Source organism: Glycine max, chromosome 9 (genome assembly GCF_000004515.6).
Source record: "Glycine max cultivar Williams 82 chromosome 9, Glycine_max_v4.0, whole genome shotgun sequence".
Classification (NCBI taxonomy): domain Eukaryota; kingdom Viridiplantae; phylum Streptophyta; class Magnoliopsida; order Fabales; family Fabaceae; genus Glycine; species Glycine max.
Window position 1 is genome coordinate 43,503,390 of NC_038245.2, and position 21,209 is coordinate 43,524,598.

A 21,209-nucleotide genomic window follows, 5' to 3' on the forward strand; every position below is an offset into this window, starting at 1 on the left:
ACTCATAAACCTACATGACACCTAGAGATACATGTCCATCCTTCATGTTAGTCTTACTATAAGAGTGCGATCACATAACTCGGGCCTCCCAAAAAAGAGATTATCTCTAACCTAACTAATATTTAAATGTATTTAAATATCTTTTCTATTGACAAAAATTAAATTATTTATAAAGACACGTTATCTTCTACCTTTCACTTGTAAGCAAATATTTATCTTTAACATTATCTCCAAGTTTTCGACCATTATCTATAAGGCGAGAATTATCTACAAGGCTACAACAGCCCTTACAAACAAGGACCAACACCCTTCCACAACTAATATAAATACAAGTTTCATCAAATTTCTCTACACTACTTGCTCACACACTCACACATGGCAACAAACATGTATCTCCTTCTCTCTTTTGCTTATACAAGTCTTACTAAGCATATACTTGTTTTTCTTTCCTGATATATATTCTTACTTGAAGGTCAGAATCTTTTATTTTGTAGGTCTTCCTTCCTATCAAAGGTATTTCTCCAAGTCGAATGTGTTGAGGTCTAACATATCAAATTTTATTTGTGATGTAATGTTAATAATTTTTCTTTATCTAAAATTATCTTAATTTTTATCCACAATCTTTAGAAAATAAATAATTCTTTAAAAAATAACATTTTTCAATGCCTAAATCCTAAACATATGCATGAGTATGAGTTATCATACTACAATCAATAACAATAAGCATATAAAGGACTAATAAAAAGTGAAATTGGATTAAATAGAAAATAGGAAAGAATTACTTCACAAGGGTTTGACCGTTAGGCTCCCAACAATGAGAGATTTAGCTTTTCATTGTCACGAGAGGCTTTACACTTTAGGGATTGAAGGAGTTGGAAGAAGAAGAGGGATGGAGAAGGAGAGAAGAAATGATTATATAGAGGGTTTCTCTTATTTGAGATGCTTTCAATAGAGAGTTTTGAATCTCGGTGTGTCTTTCTCCTTAGTTTGCTCCTCCTTTTATATACCTTAGTTAGTTTAAAATTTACTCGACCCCGCGATAAGCACGACAGTTACACTTAACGAGAAGGGCAATGATAATGTGCTTAGCGCGAACAGCAAGGTGTTGCGTTGTGCATGATTTGTGCGCTAAGGGAGATGGCTCTTGCTTCAACTTATCCTGTAAGATTTTTCTTTAAATTTTTGCATCAATTTATCTCTAAAGCATTTATAATTTTTCTTTTTTTAAATTTTGTTGGTCAAGAATTAAAATATTATTAAAATCCTCATTATTCTCTTGAAAACAAACTATAAAGTAAAAAAATTTAACCATTCTTATCTGATTTGACTATCAATTTAACCTAAATTTTACTGCTATCAATATTATATATAAAACAATCTTTTTCACCTAGTCCTCATTTGTCACATGTCATCTTCATCTTCTTAGCATATTTTAGACTAAAAAACTTATTTGTCGGCTTTTCTATAGTTTTTGCTTTTTAAATGAATTAAATTATTGAATGACATTATCTAAAATTTAAGCAACAATTATTTGTCGACATTTAATTGAGGAACCATGACATACAGATGTTATCTGATTTTATGTAGTTTAATTAAAAGTGATTACTCATCACAAGAATTAGTGCATGTATTCGCCCCATCTAATGAATCCGAACAAAAGTGATATGGGGTTCGTGTGTAGTATGGGTATACTCGGACTTCTGGTTTTCAGAAACATTAGTTTTAGTTTTCTTAAACAGGTTGACTAATGCTGTAGAAAAAACAGCTGGTTGACTAATTAAATCAAATAATTTTTCTTAAAAAAGGACACAAAACGGATTTTCAATTGTTTAAAAATATAATCTTTGGTGTAAAAAAAATATTTTTTGTCTCATGATCATTACCATAGTTACCATATACTTGTAAAAGAAATATATACAATGTGTTTGGTTTATGCTTTTTCCAAACGTAACCAGCATTTTCTTAAAAGCAAACAACAAGTTGTCGCTTCTGTGTTGATGTCTTGAAACGCGTGTAACGGATAGGGAAACAGCTTTACAAACACACACATAATTTTCAATAATCAAATAATTGTTCAGCTCTCTTCATTTATTAATTTGAGAGAAGAAACGTAGTGTGTTGACAGGGCCACTTTGTGGCCAAGAAATAATGTTGGCCTGTTTTAGTAATGTTCTCTGACAATATTGTATTGTTATTTTTTTATATATCGACAAATTAAGTATAATGTATTGTATTGATATGGTAGAATCAGGTTCAATATTTCCACTCAAAACGATGTGCGTGCACAAACACAAACATCTGCTCAGTGCTCACCAATTTTCTTTATAGGATCTTATTAAAAAAATGATTTAGAAAATACAATTAGAAACTGAAAATTAGCGCAATATAATCGCATTAAAAAAAAGTTTCGTCATCTATAATAATTTTTACGAAAGAATTGCATCCCATTCCTGTAAACAATACATGCAGACATGCAGTTTCTTAAAAAACTCCATTTTACAAATTACACTATTTTAACAGAATGACATTCACAGAAATTTTGAATAATTATTGTTGTTCGTATGGAGTGGATCATTACTATCCGCCAAACAAATGCATGAGACAGAAACAAAATGACAAAAACTAAAACTGAAGAAACTTGCAAACTCACATATAAAATACTGTCTGTCTCTAACATAGTAACATGGCAATGGCAATGGCAATGGCACTTGGCAGGCTTTCATCTTCCTTCAACAAGCCTTTACGTCCTCTCTTCAATGCTGGCTCAGTTTACTACAAGGTACTTACGTCCTCCCTCTTCAATTCAAATCAAATCAGACCAAATCCTAGTGATATTTTTGAACCTTATCGTAACCAGGGGTTTTCTTGTTTTAACATAGTCCTCTTTGCCTGCTGAAGCTGCGTACGACAATGAGAAAAGCTGTGATACGGTATATATAAGCTGATTATAAATGATATCATCATTTATAATTCATGTTTCATGCAATAGACTTTTGGATTTGACACATGTAACATTGAGCTTATTCCAATGCACTTGTAATTCATGATGTTTTCGATTGAGAATGTTGCCTTTTGCTGTGGCCAAAGGAATTGAATGCTCCACTTGAGGTTGTTGATCCTGAGATTGCTGATATAATTGAGCTTGAAAAAGCTAGACAATGGAAGGTATACATAACTTTCCAGCGTCGTGTTTACGTCATTTGCTTGCATAATTACTGGCATAATGAACTTCAAGAAAGAAAATGAAAGACTTCACCTATTTTTAATTTTTAGTTTCTATGTTGAAATATTTGGCATAGTACGTTGTTGTGGGCCGGGTGAATTTTGTTAAAACTTTGCAGTTCATGTTATAGTGGATTTAGTTGATTTTCTTTTGGTGAAGGGACTGGAACTGATACCCTCCGAGAATTTCACTTCTGTCTCTGTAATGCAAGCTATTGGCTCTATCATTACTAACACTCGGAATGAAGGATATCCCGGTGCAAGATATTATGGGGGAAATGAGTATGTCAAACTTTCACTTTCACTTTGTGTGTGCGCTTTTCATGATATTTTGTGGAATTTGAAGCCAATAAATACAGACATATATATAGTGTTGACATTTTGAATAGTATAATTGGGTGTCGGTATTCAAAGATTGTGGATCTTTATTTATTATTTCAGGTATATTGACATGGCAGAAACACTATGTCAAAAACGTGCCTTGGAAGCATTTCGGTTGGATCCGGCTAAATGGGGAGGTAAAAAAGAATATCATTTTAATTTTGGTTAGACTAAACTTTTTTCCCCTTGTATGCAAGTATACATGGTAGTTGATTTGTCCTAAGCATACAAGTATACACATTTCTTGTGTTTGTGCTTCATTTCAACTTGAGTCATATCTCTTTTTCACTCAACTCTGAATTAGAAATGGACATGACATCATTAGCTTTTCTAAGGTTGAGTATATTAATTTTTAAAAATATATATTACATTGCATGTTTCCTCATTTGTCTTTTTTACCCCTAATTTGCAGTGAACGTGCAGCCTCTGTCTGGTTCTTCTGCCAATTTTCAAGTTTACACTGCATTGCTAAAACCTCATGATAGAATCATGGGACTTGATCTACCACATGGAGGGCATCTTTCTCATGGATACCAGGTATTATCAAGTATCAACTTCAATCATTCATTTCCTGTTATAAAGAAATCTATACGTGTAGTTTATTGGAAATTTGATATCAATATTCTGATAATATTTTCATTTATAACTGTTCTGTTTAAGCAATTGACAGTATATATATATATATATATATATCACTCAAAACTTCTTATAATTTACAGACATTTATAATGCCTTCTATCATTATTTCTTTGTTTATTCTTGTTCTCTCTTCATTATTTTATTGTCTTCCATTTCACTATCCTGATGATGAAAAATTAATATATAGTTACTATTTTCACAATGCAGACTGACACCAATAAGGTATCTGCAGTCTCCTTATTTTTTGAGACAATGCCATATAGACTGAACGAAAACACGGGACACATTGACTATGATCAGGTTATGTATCCTTTTAGTTTTACCATGGTCCTGATCCTTTTGATAATAAGACATGATATTTGAATGTTTTCATTTTTTTTAAACACCCTATCATTATTTTTTCTTTTTTTCTTTTTTTTTCTTGTCACATCACGTCACTTTCTCTGTAGATATCAAATAACATATATAATATATCCTTTGGCAATAATCCTCATTTCTTGATTAGTTCTTTTAGGCTTAACATTTAATTTGTTCTCTTTATTTTTTTAAAATTGGACAGGCTCTGTTAATTTTATTAATACTTTTGAGTTAAAAAATATAATGAAATAAATATAATTTTAAAAACTAAAATAATTAAAAATAATATTGTGTCTTGCTGCTTCTAACAAAAAAAGTGGCGGTTTTTTTGTGCACAACCTAAACCTTAACCCAGGGGTATCAAAGGTAGAGACAGTAAACGGAGGTTGATTCAAAAAACAAAGTTTAGAATCCTGTATTGGTGGAAGAAAATTCTTATGATCGTATAACAGCGAAGCCATTATTACATCCAAAACACCTTGTCCATTCTTATGAATAACATTGAAACCATGTACGAACAGCCCACAATAGCTATTTTGAGGCACTGAACAATTCTCTCTCTCAAGTGAATGCTGATACTGAGAATATTTTGATATGGAGGAAGAAAAATTCAAAAAATGGTGTTTACACGTGTACGGATGGCGAATGCGCAGCAAGTAATCAAGTAGAAGAAATCCCAGTTGCTTCTCCAATTTCACCGCCAGTTTCAGTTTGTAGAGGTTTTAAAAAATCAACTGAACTTCACATTTTTCAATCACATAAGTTACCGTTCAGTTTGATTTACAAGGAGCTAAACTAAAGAACAGTTCACTTCTGTTTTTTATTCAAAATAGCTCACGTTTTTTAACAGCCCTAAGAAAGACATTAAGCATTTTTAGACTGCAAAGACTGAAATGGTAAAAAAATTGCAATTATAAAAATCAGAATGTGATGTTTTAAAGTACAAGAACTAAAAAAAGAGTTTTTATGACTAAAGATAAAAAAGTGTAATTAAGCATTTTTTTTTATCTTATAGTAGTGGTTCCACTTTTTATATTTATATTATTTTTAAATTATAGAGGGCGAGTCCTGGCTGTGTACAACATCCCTCCCCCATACCTTCGCATAACGAAAAGCCTTCGGAAAATGGGTACGAAGTTTTTTATTTTTAAATTATATTTTTAATTTAAAAATAAAAATAAATGTGGTGGCTGTATTAACCGTCACAGATCACTGTTCGTAAGGCATCATTCTCATTTAGAGAAATTAAGCCATTTTTTTATTGGTTAGCTTATATTTATACTAGTTGCGGTGTTAATATAGGCCAACCGAGCTTCTAGCTGGATATTGGCTGTGTTATTTGTTATTGAGTACCTCTGGTACCATTATGTTTTATATATATAATGAAGTATTTGCTGATTTTGTTTTTTCAAAAAAAGTGTCCACTGAAAACTGGCTCTTAGGAGTAAGATACTTACATGATATACATGTGGTGAGTTCAGTTACATGCGGCATACATACAGATTGAAGAGCTCAACAGTTCCATGGTTCAAGCAGGTCATAATTATCAAAAACTGATATCTGATAGTCTGAAGATCTCAAATCAAGTTGTCACAAAGGCTAATTAGAACCAACTTAAATGATATTTCATTTTATTTACGTGAAGAATGGCTCCATTACAAGATATGAAAGATGTTTTAGTTTAATGAGCTTCCTTGGAGCTTAAAGGTTAGAACTTAGAAATGAAAGATAATAATTTAATCTGGTCGTGGAAAAATGATAATAAAAGATTTGTCACTCTGCACAAACTAGTAGGCAATTTTGTAAACTTGATCTCTGTCCTCATTTTTTAACGTTTTTGAGTTCATTTAAGAGAGCTTGTTTCTCTCCATTACAATTTACTCAGTTATTAAATTTCTTCAAACTCAATTAGCCAGTAGCCACAAGTGATCCAATTATCAATTTGGCAGCACTGTATTCTGTTCTTGCTCCTTAAGATCAGAAATATATTATTGTGTACCACTCTTGTGTATGTTTTTATGACGTGAACAACTTTGAAATGCAGTTGGAGAGTACGGCGAAACTCTTCAGGCCAAAATTAATAGTTGCTGGAGCTACTGCTTATGCACGTCTGTATGATTATGCACGCATTCGCAAGGTAACTTGTTGATTATACAAAATGATTTTTTAAATATAGATAAATATTAAATTGTCTTGGAATTTGTGGTTTTAAATTTGAATGGTTATTTGGAACACCAAAGGTTGAACTTGTGAAGCATGTTACAGGTGTGTGATAAACAGAAAGCTGTGCTGTTGGCAGATATGGCACACATCAGTGGATTAGTTGCAGCTGGTGTTATCCCTTCACCTTTTGATTATGCAGATGTAGTGACTACCACAACTCACAAATCACTCCGTGGCCCTCGCGGAGCTATGATCTTCTTCAGGAAGGGGGTAAAAGAAATTAACGAAAAAGGAGAAGAGGTATTCCTGAACAAATTTTATTTGACATTTTGGCATACTTTTGGCTTTTATACTATCTATCAAGTTCTGTTTTCATGATTTTGGCATGTTGTTCTAGTCTTCAAAAATTTATGTAAATTCATGGCATGAGCCAAACAGCAACCCTAATTTTTCTAACTTATTTGAAGGTGATGTATGACTATGAAGACAAAATCAATAGAGCTGTGTTTCCTGGACTGCAAAGTGGTCCTCACTTCCACTCTATTACTGGTTTAGCTGTTGCATTGAAGCAGGTACATATGATTATCTTATTTTACACTTGTTTTTTTAGTCCCTCAATTTTTTTAGATTCTAATTTTTAGTCCTTCAAGATTTATTAGTTAATTTTTAGTCCTCCATTATTTTTCTGTCAACATTTTTAGTCCTTAAAAAATTAATCATTTTTAGTCCCTACAAAAATATAAAAATGAGGGACTAAAAATGGGCAAAGCCCTTAATCTTGAGCAATAAAAATAGGAAAAAAAATTGAGGTACTAAAAATGTTGATGAAAAATTAATGGACCAAAATTTGGAATATGAAAAAGTTGAAGTACTAAAAACAAACTTAAGTCTTATTCATTTTATTTGAGCTTAGTAAAAGTGTTTGACTGAGGAGTGGCATGGTTTTTGAGTGATACCAATTGAATATTAAGGAAATGTATGGAATGTAATGCATATTCACCAAGTGATAATGTCCTGTTTTTTTTTTTTTTTTCCATGTGTGGAATCAGGCTACAACTCCAAACTATAGAGCATACCAAGAGCAGGTTCTCCGTAATTGCTCAAAATTTGCACAGGTATTTCAGAAAGAACTTAGCAGCCTCTTGTCACAGAAGATAGATTTTGTTACAACAAAGGGTTGGTCTCCTTGAATGATCAAGGAAACTAACGCCTTATATTCTAACACTAAATATGCAGGCACTGAGTGAGAAGGGCTATGAGCTTGTTTCTGGTGGAACTGAGAATCATCTACTTTTGGTGAATCTGAAGAGCAAGGTAAACTACAACTTTTCATTCAAGCATCCTCAAATATACTATGTTACGAAATTATAACATTCAGCGCTAATTGTTTGTTTGTTATTGTCACAAAGCTGAATTGAAGTTACTGATAACTAACCATGGTCATGATTTACTTCAAGAGAAATTGTAAATCCTTGTAAAAGTAACAACACATTATGTTGGATTCATAAAAGATAGCTGTAATTTTCATCTAACAGTAATATTAAAGTGAGACTAACGTTCTTTTATAAAAAAACAAAAATCTCTGTCAGGGTATTGATGGCTCCAGAGTTCAGAAGGTGTTGGAATCAGTTCACATTGCAGCTAACAAAAACACAGTTCCAGGAGATGTGTCCGCTATGGTTCCTGGTGGTATCAGAATGGGTATAGGGTCTTCGTTGTTTTATATTTTGATTTTGGTGTCATTATTCATTTACTTGATCTTAATAGTTCTAGTGGATTTCAGGAACTCCTGCTCTTACTTCTAGGGGATTTGCTGAGGAGGATTTTGTTATGGTGGCAGAGTTTTTTGATGCAGCTGTAAATTTAGCTGTGAAGATCAAGTCAGAGACAAAAGGTTCCTAAATCTTCAATATCCTTTGAGTTTGTGTTTGTTTTATCTGGACACTGTTGGTTTGAGTTGCTGAGGGTTGCTAAGTGCTTGAATAAACTAATATATAGTTGCTGATTAATTTATTTTAATCAGGATCAAAATTGAAGGACTTCTTGGCCACAATTCAGTCATCTTCTTACTTTCAGTCAGAGATTGCAAAGCTTCGCCATGATGTTGAGGAGTACGCAAAACAATTTCCAACCATTGGTTTTGATAAAGAAACCATGAAGTACAACAAATGAGAGGAAAATTTTCCATTAGACATTTATGTCAAATCATATCATGTTTCATTTCCCGGAAAAGCTACGCTAGTAAGCTGGCTTGATCAGCACAATAAAAGAAAAATTTCCATTGCTAATTGAAGATAGCCGGATTCCTTTATTTATCCTAATTCCTCGAATCATTTGAAATTATTACCATCCGACAAGCTAGTGATTGATAATGTAATGGCTTTGGACTTTGAAACCTGATAACCATAAAGGTTAAAATCATATCATACTGCATTTAACCTCAAATTAGACAAATGCACTTTTAACAAAACTCAAAAGCATTCTCCTTTCAAATTAAATAAATTCAAGACATACCACAGACCAGATGTGCAGTGTTCTGGTTTCTTCTAATTTTCTTCTCATGAATTTATTTATTTAATTTTTCTGGCATTTATTGATCTTAATTTGAGACAAGGCAGTTGAACACAACAGTGCAATGAAAAAGTCCACCAGATTTCACTTCAATTTCATTTGTGTGCATCCTAAAATACATCTGTATCCATTCTAAACTCCAAATTACAAAATAGAAAAAGATAGAGATACAAAATGATACTAGTAATCTGGTCTTGTTGGCAAGCAGTTCAAGATGATCAGTTTTCCTGATTCATGAAAGAGGATAGCATAAAAAAAGCATTAGCCAGGAGCCTTTATATGCAGAGTCTAGAAAAACTTGATCTATGTATAGATACATCATAAATATATGCAGTAAAGGCTTAAAATGACCAAATTTCTATAATACCTACTAGCTGGTTGAGTGTTTAAAATTGCAGTTACTGATATGTCATGATATTTGATACTACAGAAAATTACGGATAAATACGGCTAATGCGGTTGTAGTTACGGTCGAGATATGGTTTTAGAAATCATACAAAACTTAATGCTGCGGTTGCAATTGCACTTGCGGATTAAAAGACTACTTTTCCCTACTTCATTTGGAGTGATAACCAGTATGATAAGAATTGCTGATATTCTCCCATTAGTCCAACCAGCCTCTTTCACTGCATAAAATTCAGCTCGGCGCTGATTCGAATTCTTTTACCTCATAAGGTATTCCGAGATCAATGACCAGTTTTGATATACAACCTTATAGTGATACTGTCATCCCAATGCAAAATGTGAAAAAAACTAGTCATTTCAATGACCAGTTGCAAAACCAAAACAAGACAAGGGAAGAATCATCACATCGAGCCAAAGTTAAACAAAATCTTCACAAGTCACAACCCTTAGCATATTTGAATATTGCGTATTTGGTTTACATTGGAAAAATCTAAATCATGATCCGAGGGAAACTCAAACTTATTTTCTCTGCTGATTGAAATTTAAGAGAGAAGAGATGGTGTCCGAATTCAATGAAAAACCTCTAGAGTTAAAAAAAAAAAGACATTACATTTACAACTCCCTTAAAGATGAGTTAGGACTCAAATCTAGAAGTTGTGAAATACCTTACTACATTTGAATTCTTTAAAGTTCATTGCTTGCAACTTTTGTTCAACTTATATTCTTAAACTCTAATGTAAAATTCAAACATGCTATCAATTACTTCTGTAAAATAAAATTACATCTGATACTAAAAAGAAAAAAAATCCCTCAACATTTTACTTAATAATTACTTTTTCTCCAACAAAAATATTTTTAAAAAACAATCTTAGTTAAGACATAGACAGATAGTAAATACAAACACTTCTCAATAAATATTAGAATCTTAATCATTTTGTGAGTAATTAATTAACTTCTACTAAATCGTGTAAATTCTTCGTAGTAGTAGCCAATCACTAAAATGACAAATAAAAATCATCGAAAGTTAGATGTTCTAAAAGAGGCTAGTTTTTATAATTATAATTATAATACAATAACAAAATAAAACCCATAACATGTGACAGAGTGATTAGTAGTTTGAATGCTTTAAACATTAGAGAAGATTTGATTCTTGACTTATGTGAATAAAATAATATTTATGGGGAGAGAAATTATGCTATTCCTTAATTGGTATTCTAATTTCTGAGGATTAATCTTATGAATTTATTTTGGTATATCTTTCAGAAAAAAGAAAAGAAACAAAAGTATCCCACACGGAAGAGATTTTTCACGAACCTGACAAAAAAAATCATTCAATAGAGATACAGAACCTTCTCAAAAAATGAGACGGTCATCTCTAGTGAGTGCCCTTCTTATAGCAAACATTCTCATGGCAACACGCCTTACCCTCACTCTTCCTTTCTCTCGCTCCATCTCTCCACTCTTATCTCGTTCCCTTTCACAACTCAAACAATTCCCAAAATCCCACCCTTGTCCCCTCTGGTCCTCCTCCTTCTCCTTCTGCCTCCACACACTCCGCAAGTCCACTTCCCCTATTCGCGCCTCTTCTTCTTTTTCTCCCTCCATGGCTGCTTCTTCTCCGCTAAACGACGCCGTCGAAGGCAATCCTCTTCTGCAGAACTTCGACTTCCCACCCTTCGATGTCCTCGAGCCCAAACACGTGCGACCCGGCATTCGCGCCCTCCTCGGCAAGCTGGTAACAATAATAACAAGTTCCCTCCTTTTCTCTCGTTTTGGATTCTGATTCGGGTTTCGGGAAATGGGTCGGGGCTGATTCGAGGTTTTGGGAGTTTTATTTTTTTATGTAGGAAAGTGAATTGGAGGAGCTCGAACGGAACGTGGAACCGTCGTGGCCAAAGTTGGTGGAACCGTTGGAGAAGATCGTTGACCGGTTATCTGTAGTTTGGGGCATGATCAATCATCTAAAGTCTGTTAAGGATAGTTCGGAGCTACGTTCTGCTATTGAAGATGTACAGGTATTGTTTTAAAATAAAATGAAACAATTTGGGTGCTTTTTCTTTTATGTGTATTTGTGCAATTTTTGATCTTTTATTCTGTTGGTGGGTAGTATTATGTTTTTGTATTACTTTTTTTGTGCTATTGGGGCATGGTGTAACGCTTTCTTGGATTTAGGGGTATTGGATCAGGATTTAAAAGACTATTTTAACATAAAAAAATCTTGTGGATTTTAAAAGATTATGTAGGAATGTTGTAATTTATCAAATTTTTTTAAAAGTCTTCAGTTTTAACACATGAGGCATGAACTTCGTTTTTTTTTTTCAGGGGGGGTGGGGGGGGGTGTATATATCTTGTGTGTGTTTCGGATTATGAGGTCATCATCAGCTTTGGTGTGCTAAGAAGGATTAGTGGATAACTTTTTTGTTTGCAGGCAGAAAAAGTTAAGTTTCAGCTTAGACTGGGTCAAAGCAAACCTATTTATAATGCATTCAAAGCCATTCAGGAGTCTCCTGATTGGCAGACACTCAGTGATGCTCGAAAACGTATTGTTGAAAGTAAGTTATCAAGATGTCTTTCAGCTGTGCTGTTCTTGTGATGTGGATTTATTTGAGTACTGCCATGTTTTTTATGCTTAAAGTTGCTTGATATTGCTATGGGTTGTATCCCAACTTTGCTACTCAGCTTCTATGCTTTCATTTAATAAGATGAAAGATGCTGGGAGTGTAGTTGGTGTAAAATTTTCTGATTTATTGATCTGCTTAGTTGCCAATTTGATGCTGAGCTTCAAAGTGTGTGAGACGTATTGTGTGTGCTCTAGTTTTTGGTGTTTGACTTGTGATATGGAATATCTGTGTTACTTTGTATTACATGTTGTTGAAGAACTTCTATAATCTATACTCATGATGCCGTGCTAAATCTCAAACTGTAGTTTCATTCACCGTTCTATAATCTATATGTATTATTTGGGGCTTGCCATTTTACATTTACCAAATAACAAAATACTTGTGCCTTTGCAGGCCAAATAAAGGAGGCGGTTCTTAATGGAGTTTCTCTTGAAGATGATAAAAGAGAAAGTTTTAACAAAATTGAACAGGTGTGTTATTTTAACAACTAAAAACAAACATAAATGGTAGCTTTTATTAGCACTTTTAAATCCCTATTTTATTAGCAGTTCATGCCAGTGGAGGATTTTGCTTAATATCCCAACTCCAAATTAAACCAAGTAATGTATTTTGATTAAATAGTGCTTTTATTGTGCTCAAATTCCAGAAGCAAAGTGATTGGACTTCATAACTTAACAGAATTTCAATTAATGGTGCATTTCTCTTATTTTTATTTTTATTTTCGGTCCTGATTTTATCCATAGGAGCTGGAAAAGTTATCACAAAAGTTTGGGGAGAATGTTCTGGATGCAACAAAGAAGTTTGAAAAGCTAATCACTGATAAGAAGGAAATTGAAGGATTACCTGCCACTGCTCTTGGGTTGGCTGCACAGAGTGCAGTATCCAAGGTATGTCATGTTGACATGTTTTGTTATTTGCTGAAGGTATGACAATCAGCTATGTTGAGTTTTGATTACTTAACGGGCACATGCAGGGGCATGAAAATGCCACCGCTGAGAATGGGCCATGGATAATTACATTAGATGCTCCTAGTTTTATTGCTGTTATGCAACATGCTCGCAACCGTTCTTTGCGTGAGGAAATCTACCGTGCATATGTAACACGTGCATCTAGTGGAGATTTGGATAATACAGGAATAATTGATCAAATTTTAAAGCTAAGGTTGGAAAAGGCCAAGCTTCTAAACTACAATAACTATGCCGAGGTATGATTCATATGCTATATTAAGAATACAATCCGGTTGTAGATTGCTAATGACCTAATGTATAATTGATCTTTCAGGTTAGCATGGCAACCAAAATGGCAACTGTTGATAAAGCAGAAGAACTTCTTGAAAAGCTTCGCAGGGCTTCCTGGGATCCTGCAGTGCAAGGTATTGTGTATATAAGATGTGTTTCTTATGTGTATTTGCATTAGGCTTTAAATTGTATATATAGTTTCTATTTTTTTATTAGTTATGTATGGGGAAAATGCATTGTATATGAATTTTGTTTTAGTCCCCCAAATTAAAAAAAATAAAAAAGAAAGTCCTTTTATTAGTCCCTCAAATTTTAAAAAAAACAACACATTTTTATTCCCTGATCACTAAATTTGAGGCACTGAAATGATTTTTTCAAAACTGTTTTAGTCCCTAGACAGTAAATTTGAAGGACTAAAACCGTGCATTTTCAAATTTGAGGGATTAAAATCATATTTTCAAAATTTGGGGGACTAAAACCAAATTCACCTCAAATTTCAGGGACTAAAAACATAATTAAGCCTATTCCAAAATAGATGTCCTTTTGGAAGGATTTCTAATATCCAACACATAATAGGCATATATGCTATAAGTGACTGTATTTGTCTATTTACATTTGGTTTTATATATAGGTGTGTGTGTCTTCCTTTAATCAGGAAATAACTTAGGTGTTGCATCTTTCTTCCTTGCAGATATTGAAGACCTTAAGGAATTCTCCAAAAGTCAGGGAGCATTGGAAGCTGGTGATTTGACTCATTGGGACATTACCTTTTGGAGTGAGAGGCTACGTGAGTCAAAATATGATATTAATGAGGTTTCTCTCTCTTTCCCTCTCTCATTTATTACTTAGAAAAAACCACTTTAAGAAAACATGGTTAATTAACTGTTACACTGGACAATAAAGAGATTTTGAATGATTAGAAGAAAGATTAATTTGCCATTCCACATTATTTAATATTAAATACATTGTTTTTGCATAGAATTATTCATGCAATCAATACTTTTTATACTTACAGCTACTTGAATGCTCTAATGACACTTTATGGTTTGCTAATCATTGTTCATACCATTGACTAGTATACCTGCTGCTCAACAAGATTTTATTACTTTTAATTAATGAGTCAGTCTTTCTTTTTTATGTTAAACACTTTTTTGGCCTTGGAAATGCTCATGCTTCTGCTGCTGTATCTCATAGGAAGAACTGCGTCCCTTTTTCTCTCTGCCAAAGGTTATGGATGGACTCTTTAACCTTGCAAAATCACTTTTTGGCATTGAAATTGAGCCAGCTGATGGTCTAGCTCCGGTAAACTAGATTCCCTTCTGTTCAGATTTGATTCTTGTAGGGGGAGCATCTATTATAAACTTCCTAACACAAGTATTGTTATTCAGGTCTGGAATAATGATGTTAGGTTCTTCTGTGTTAAGGATTCTTCTGGTAGTCCAATTGCGTATTTTTATTTTGATCCTTATAGTCGTCCTGCTGAAAAAAGGCAAGGTGCATGGATGGATGAAGTCTTTGCTCGTAGTCGTGTGTTATCGCGCGATGGTACCTCAGCAAGATTGCCTGTTGCTCACATGGTGTGCAATCAAACTCCTCCAGTAGGAAACAAGCCAAGTCTAATGACATTCCGTGAGGTAACCTCAATTTTACATGATGCATTTGTCTATTTTATAATTTTTGCTATGATCATTATCTGTTAGATAAAAAAGAGTTGCCAGGCTATTTAAGCTAAATTACACTATCTTGATGACAGTGCAATCAAAATATCCATAAACAGTATGCAATGGAAAACAGAATAGTTCGGGTAGGATTGGGTTGGGTTATCATGTTGCTCATATTTAATTTTTCATAAAAATAAAAAATATTAAAATTTTGGCCTGATAAAATATCAACTGAGATATAATACGTTACTGGCAATTCTTAATCTATAGAATTATCCTAATTTGTGCACTTATCTATAAATTCATAATGGCTTACACTATCTTTTTCTTTTCATTTTTCTCAGGTTGAGACTGTTTTCCATGAATTTGGTCATGCACTTCAACATATGCTTACTAAGCAAGATGAGGGTCTGGTTGCTGGTATTAGAGGGATAGAGTGGGATGCTGTTGAGTTACCTTCTCAGTTCATGGAAAACTGGTGTTACCATAGGTAAGTAAATATTTCCACGTGAGGTTTATACCCTTGTCTTACTTTGATGTTATTCTCATCCTTTCTCTTGCCATAACCAGAGTGAAGAAAGAACCTTACGTATTATTCCCAACCATATATATTATTATATGCTATGATTGATCCTCTTTTTGATCAGTGTCTTCTGATTAACTTTTGCCTTATGTCTTGGAAAATTGATTCTTTCCAACTATCCGTCATATCAGCATTGCTTGTTCTTGCTTTTATATTTAACATTTCAACTTCTTTCCATTGCACCTTTATGGGGTACTTGGGCATTCTTAGGCTTGTTTGTTGAGTGACCGAATCCATTTTAACTGCTAATATTAGGTGGTTTCATATTACTATCTTCTGTTCATAAAGTAACATTATGGTTTTTTAACCAGAGCATAATGTATGTTGTATTTAATATTTATGGCATTTCTTTTGTTTCTATAGAGAAACTTTAATGGGTATTGCAAAGCATTTTGAAACTGGGGAGAGTCTTCCTGAAGAAGTATATTTGAAGCTTGTTGCTGCTAGGACATTTCGAGCTGGCTCTCTAAGTCTTCGACAGGTCAGTATGAATGTATTTGGTTGGCTATTCCTTTCTAGATTTTATTTGAAAGTTGCATGTGTTACTCTCATTTACTTATCAATTTATGTTCTTGTCTTGTTCACCATGGCAACTTATGGGTTTTGTACTATCAAAGCAGAACTACTTCAATTCAAGTTCAGAACTTTATTATGTGATAACTACTTTGTCCACATGGGTTTGGTAGTCTAAAGAAACAGTCTGAGATAGGGGTCTCCCATCCCTTATTCCATATTCTATCAGTTTTACACACACAGTGTAATCTGCAATGGTTTTACTTTTTACCCCATATATTTTCTTTCTGTGGTTGCTTGTTTCTAAAGAATGGACTAAAATTTATTTTTGATGCCATTAGTTCTTTCCAATTTTTTTTGTTATAATTGCATTTCTTCATATAGGTATTTCAATCTAATGTTAATTGTTCCTAGTTTTTAATGCTAATTCTGACCTTTCTTGTATTATGTTATGCTTATATTTTTAAAATATCTGTTTCTCCTTGATGCCTTCTAATCTATGTCCTTAAATATAATTTGCAGTTAAAATTCGCAAGTGTAGATCTGGAACTTCATACAAAATATGTTCCAGGGGGACCTGAGTCAATCTATGATGTTGACCGCAGAGTTTCTGAGAAAACCCAAGTGATTCCTCCATTACCAGAGGATAGGTTCCTTTGCAGCTTTAGCCATATATTTGCAGGTTTGATGTGCCTCTTGTTTCTCTTTGTAATTATGCTAGTGTCTCAACAAAACTAAATTTATTTATTCTGGGTTTTGCTTTTGTTAGGTGGATATGCAGCTGGATACTATAGTTACAAGGTACATTCTGCATTGCTTTAATGATGATTCACATCTTTTGTCTTGAGGATCTTTTTTGGATGTGTTTTCCACTTTTTTTTCTTTCATAATTGTGGTAGACTCCCCTTTCCTTTATAGAACTCTCCCTGTCCATCCAATGAGTGGAGAAAGAACTATTTATATCTTATGGTGAATTTGTCTGTTATGCAGTGGGCTGAGGTGCTGTCTGCAGATGCTTTCTCTGCATTTGAGGATGCTGGATTGGATAATGACAAGGTATATTTTTTTTCTTTTTGTTCAGGGGCTTGCCTTTGCGTTTAATTTTCAAAATCCTCTATTTTCCATGTTTTTCTGTTCCTTGTATTGCCTATACTCTCTTGAGTATAAACTACCATTTTGTTCCCTAAAAGATTGGTTTGACATCATTTGGTCCCTGAAAGATTGGTGATATGGACTTAGTCCTCTAAAGAAATTGACATCAATTTAATCCCAAGGGAGATTTTGATGTTACTTCCCACGATTGGAGTACTAAGTTGATGTCACTTATCTTTCAAATCATCAAATGACCAAAGTCATGTCAATGGAATCTCAAAAATGAATTTTTGCTCCTTTTCTAATTTATTGTTTATTAGATAGACTAGTGGCACTGTTGGAAATCTGTAGATTTATGTATGCCACGTGTGTTGTAAAGCATAATAATTTTGGCATCATAATGAACAATCACACTTCAATAAAGTTACTACTGGTTAAATTAGCAGTGTTTATCCTACATTATTGTGGGGGATATGCAATCAGAATTCAGTGAAATTAATTGAGTTTTGATCGGTGTTTATCCTAGCTTGTTGTTTTACTCTCACTAGATATGTTTCCTATATATATATTCTCACTCCCTTCTGGCTTCTTTTTCCTTGGTTGGTAATGATCCTGCAAACTCTAAATAATTCTTGAACGGTTAAGTGTTTATTATAACAGTGAAACTTAGTGATGTCAGTTATCCTGGACCCATGGTGTTAGGTTGTTCCTCCTTGACCAGTTGTTACATGCTTGATATTGATCATCATGTCTTTATACGTACGCAGGCTGTTAAAGAAACTGGGCGAAAGTTCCGGGAGACCATTCTTGCTCTTGGAGGTGGCAAGCCACCACTAGATGTAAGAATACACTACATCACAACTTAATCTGTTCTGTCCACTTTCTTATTAAGACAAATTCATAATCAATATATGTATTCCTATGTTTATCTAATGTGTTGAAACATGTAATGTTGCTGTGCAGGTTTTTGTGCAATTCCGTGGGAGAGAACCAACACCAGATGCATTGCTTAGGCACAATGGCCTATTACAAGTTGCAGCTTCGTGATAGATCGATAGAGTTGGCCACTTTTATAGTCAATAAATGGGACTCGTACTTACCTAAGAATATGGGGCCTCATACTTTTTTTTCATATGTAGTTTTTTGTCATGTTTTTTAACTTAATTTTTCCATATTTAAAGGAATCTAAATTTTGAAATTCGTTATTCCGTGATTAACTTTTTAACATTTATTCTTTTATCATTTAAACCAACACTTTATCTACCCATTTTTTTTTATAAAAAAAAAACTAACACCTATCGATGAGCCTAAAAGAATTAGTAGTTGCTAGATGATTGTGAAAGCTACGTTCTAACAACTTTGTATTCCTTGCCTTGACGTCTTGCAAAGTGGGGATGGATGAGCGACTGGGTGGGTGGGCTATCCTACCAAGAAGAAACCTTTGTTTCAGTTATGTTAAAGTATTACCTTTGATTTAAGTAGAAAATGGTGAAACAAAATGGAAATTAGCATTTACACCAATCCAGCTATCCTTGCCAGTACTCAAGTTAATTGGAAAAAGATAAAAGTAATTGCACGAGCGAGAGCAAGAATCAAATATAAGTAAAGAGTGACTTTACATCTTATTTCAGCATGAATTATTAATGTTAATGAATCTAATTTAAAAGTATTAATATATATTTGAAGGATTGAAATTTGATACGATCGTGCAACCATTAAGATTTAAGAAGCCTTTCTTTAACGAGATAGGAAGGAGATTCGGAGTAAACTAGAGGTATTTCTGTTATGTTTATTTATTGTTATTTTTTTAAAAGAAGTTTAAAACTTATCCTTATTTTTTCTGTCCAAAAAAAAAAAAAACTTATCCTTATTTTTATTCTAAAAATTAAAACTAAAAAAAATTAGTATAAAAAAGTGACATTATCATAATGAAAGGCTCACCTTCAATTTTAAGATAGGGTTAGGTTAGATTAGCATCATCTTCATTGCTTTCACTGGCAATCAATTAAGTTGGTATTTCAACAATGTAGTCAACCCCACGTACTCAAGTCCTACATTATAGGTAGGGTAAGCGAGTCAGTTCATTATTCAACTCACTTTGTAACTTCCTGCCACCACAGAAAGAAAAGAAAAATCTTTTTTACTGTCAAAAAAGTGGGAAAAAATCTTTCAATTAAATTAATATGGTAAAAATATTTTTTAATTATTTATCATAATTGTATATTCAAAACTTAATTCCATGTTAATTTATTCATGTGTTCGAAAATATCATTGGTAACACAATGTAAACAATTATTAATTTTCTATAAAAATTAATTTGAAAATAATTTAAAGTAATTTATAATTGATTTTTTTATTAGTGGGAAAATAGAAGAAACAAACAGGAAAGAAAAACAAGGTAGACCTAATTATAAATTACATTTATAATTATAGTCAGAAAATTAAACTCAGAAAATATATATTCAGTGAAGAGAAATATATATGTTTCTTCCACTGGGAATAAATTGGGCATTCTAATCTGCTGCAGAGTGCAGAGTGCAGAGTGCATCAGCATTGGATCTGGAAACGCGTGAAAGAAGACATGGCTCGCGCGGGAGGGATAACAAACGCAGTGAACGTGGGAATCGCGGTGCAAGCCGATTGGGAGAACCGCGAATTCATCTCTCACATTTCTCTCAACGTTCATCGCCTCTTCGACTTCCTTGTCCAATTCGGTACATACACTTCTCCTTTTCTCTCTGCAAAACGACCCATCACGTGTCGTTTCATCTTTCCATGAAACAACATCACCATTTTTGTCCTTCACGTAATTGGGTATCCCGTGAGTGCTGGAGCACACTGAATCACACCAAAAACACCTCAAAGGTTGAATTTTTATTCTGCACCTTTGACACTTAATGTGTGTTTTTTCAGAGGCTACGACGAAGAGCAAGTTGGCGTCTTTGAATGAGAAGCTGGATGTGTTGGAGCGGAGGTTGGAGCTGCTTGAAGTTCAAGTGGGCAATGCTTCGGCTAATCCTTCTCTTTTTGCCACTTGAATTTGTGTTGTGAGCATTCTCCACCTATAATGTAAAATGAAAATCTAAATGGAATTCTTGATATGCAAGTCATTTATAAAGCAAAAGTGAAGTGTTTGATTAGTATCATGCTTTGTTTTGTAACCCTAGCTCTCTTGGTTTTGCAATTTATTGCGTGATCATATAGTTAACTGCATATTTGCAACTTTGGAGTAAGAAATCATGTTGCAATTATCAGATTTTTACCCTGTTTGCCTTGTGTAAATGCCTTTAAGTTTTAACTTAGTCCCTTCCAATGCAGTCTTGTGTTTTCACTTGCGCTGTAAGCTTACATATTCACCTTCTTCTGCCGCCAACTCAGATTCATTTGAGACATATTTTCGTGCCAGACTCAATCACGTACTTGAGGTCCGGGAAATCAGTCATCTTAGTTGTAGTAATGGAAAGAATACATCAATTGATTAAGAGTAAGCTCAGTTGGCAGAATATGGAATTCTTTCTGTAGATAGAAATGGATGATATCGGTTTCCTTAGTTTGACATTTTCCATATACACCTTAAGGAATGTTATTATTATCCCTAACATATTTTTCACTCATTCTTTTTAAGCCATACCTTCGCATAGCGAAGAGCTTCTGGGTAATGGGGTACACGAAGTTTTTATTCTTTTTAAGCCATTGGATGACAACTGGGCCTCACTTATCTTTCTTTTGAATGACTCAGATTATTTCTGCTCAATCTCTTCTG

At 33.6% G+C, this 21,209-nt stretch overlaps 3 protein-coding genes across 4 annotated transcripts; all 3 read left to right on the top strand.

Annotated features, from left to right (window-relative positions):
• The first annotated feature begins 500 nt into the window (after positions 1-500).
• Positions 501-9,077, top strand: LOC100779843 (serine hydroxymethyltransferase, mitochondrial). 2 transcript variants are annotated; one of them, XM_041005068.1, is made up of 16 exons: positions 501-513; positions 2,680-2,779; positions 2,880-2,930; positions 3,088-3,165; positions 3,383-3,504; positions 3,664-3,740; positions 4,016-4,140; positions 4,450-4,542; positions 6,644-6,736; positions 6,865-7,062; positions 7,230-7,334; positions 7,812-7,877; positions 7,999-8,076; positions 8,352-8,463; positions 8,546-8,656; positions 8,786-9,077. In XM_041005068.1, exons 2-16 carry the CDS (start codon positions 2,684-2,686, stop codon positions 8,932-8,934), a joined length of 1,554 nt encoding a protein of 517 aa, XP_040861002.1. In that variant the 5' UTR covers positions 501-513; positions 2,680-2,683; the 3' UTR covers positions 8,935-9,077. The 2 variants fall into 2 exon arrangements, with proteins under 2 accessions (XP_040861002.1, XP_003534254.2); XM_003534206.4 differs by lacking the exon at positions 501-513 and having other exon boundaries at positions 2,659-2,779.
• Positions 9,078-11,098: 2,021 nt separating this feature from the next.
• LOC100780377 (probable cytosolic oligopeptidase A) lies at positions 11,099-18,644 on the top strand. Its single transcript, XM_003534207.5, has 17 exons — positions 11,099-11,473; positions 11,586-11,753; positions 12,167-12,290; positions 12,753-12,829; positions 13,103-13,246; positions 13,333-13,563; positions 13,641-13,731; positions 14,289-14,410; positions 14,792-14,899; positions 14,986-15,231; positions 15,603-15,748; positions 16,205-16,322; positions 16,877-17,036; positions 17,124-17,155; positions 17,345-17,410; positions 18,214-18,285; positions 18,410-18,644. Exons 1-17 carry the CDS (start codon positions 11,099-11,101, stop codon positions 18,491-18,493), a joined length of 2,364 nt encoding a protein of 787 aa, XP_003534255.2. The 3' UTR covers positions 18,494-18,644.
• Positions 18,645-19,857: 1,213 nt separating this feature from the next.
• On the top strand, positions 19,858-20,589 carry LOC100500536 (protein BRICK 1). The gene is made up of 2 exons (XM_003534210.5): positions 19,858-20,160; positions 20,360-20,589. Exons 1-2 carry the CDS (start codon positions 20,028-20,030, stop codon positions 20,482-20,484), a joined length of 258 nt encoding a protein of 85 aa, XP_003534258.1. The 5' UTR covers positions 19,858-20,027; the 3' UTR covers positions 20,485-20,589.
• Positions 20,590-21,209: the final 620 nt, after the last annotated feature.

Coding starts and splice junctions, on each gene's coding strand:
- LOC100780377 (XM_003534207.5), top strand. CDS start 11,099: ATGAGACGGTCATCTCTAGTGAGTGCCCTTCTTATAGCAAACATTCTC. Junction 12,830..13,102: donor GTTTTAACAAAATTGAACAG/GTGTGTTATTTT, acceptor TTTTATCCATAG/GAGCTGGAAAAGTTATCACA. Junction 15,232..15,602: donor GTCTAATGACATTCCGTGAG/GTAACCTCAATT, acceptor CATTTTTCTCAG/GTTGAGACTGTTTTCCATGA.
- LOC100500536 (XM_003534210.5), top strand. CDS start 20,028: ATGGCTCGCGCGGGAGGGATAACAAACGCAGTGAACGTGGGAATCGCG. Junction 20,161..20,359: donor CGACTTCCTTGTCCAATTCG/GTACATACACTT, acceptor GTGTTTTTTCAG/AGGCTACGACGAAGAGCAAG.
- LOC100779843 (XM_041005068.1), top strand. CDS start 2,684: ATGGCAATGGCAATGGCAATGGCACTTGGCAGGCTTTCATCTTCCTTC. Junction 3,505..3,663: donor AGATATTATGGGGGAAATGA/GTATGTCAAACT, acceptor TTATTATTTCAG/GTATATTGACATGGCAGAAA. Junction 7,878..7,998: donor ATTGCTCAAAATTTGCACAG/GTATTTCAGAAA, acceptor CTAAATATGCAG/GCACTGAGTGAGAAGGGCTA.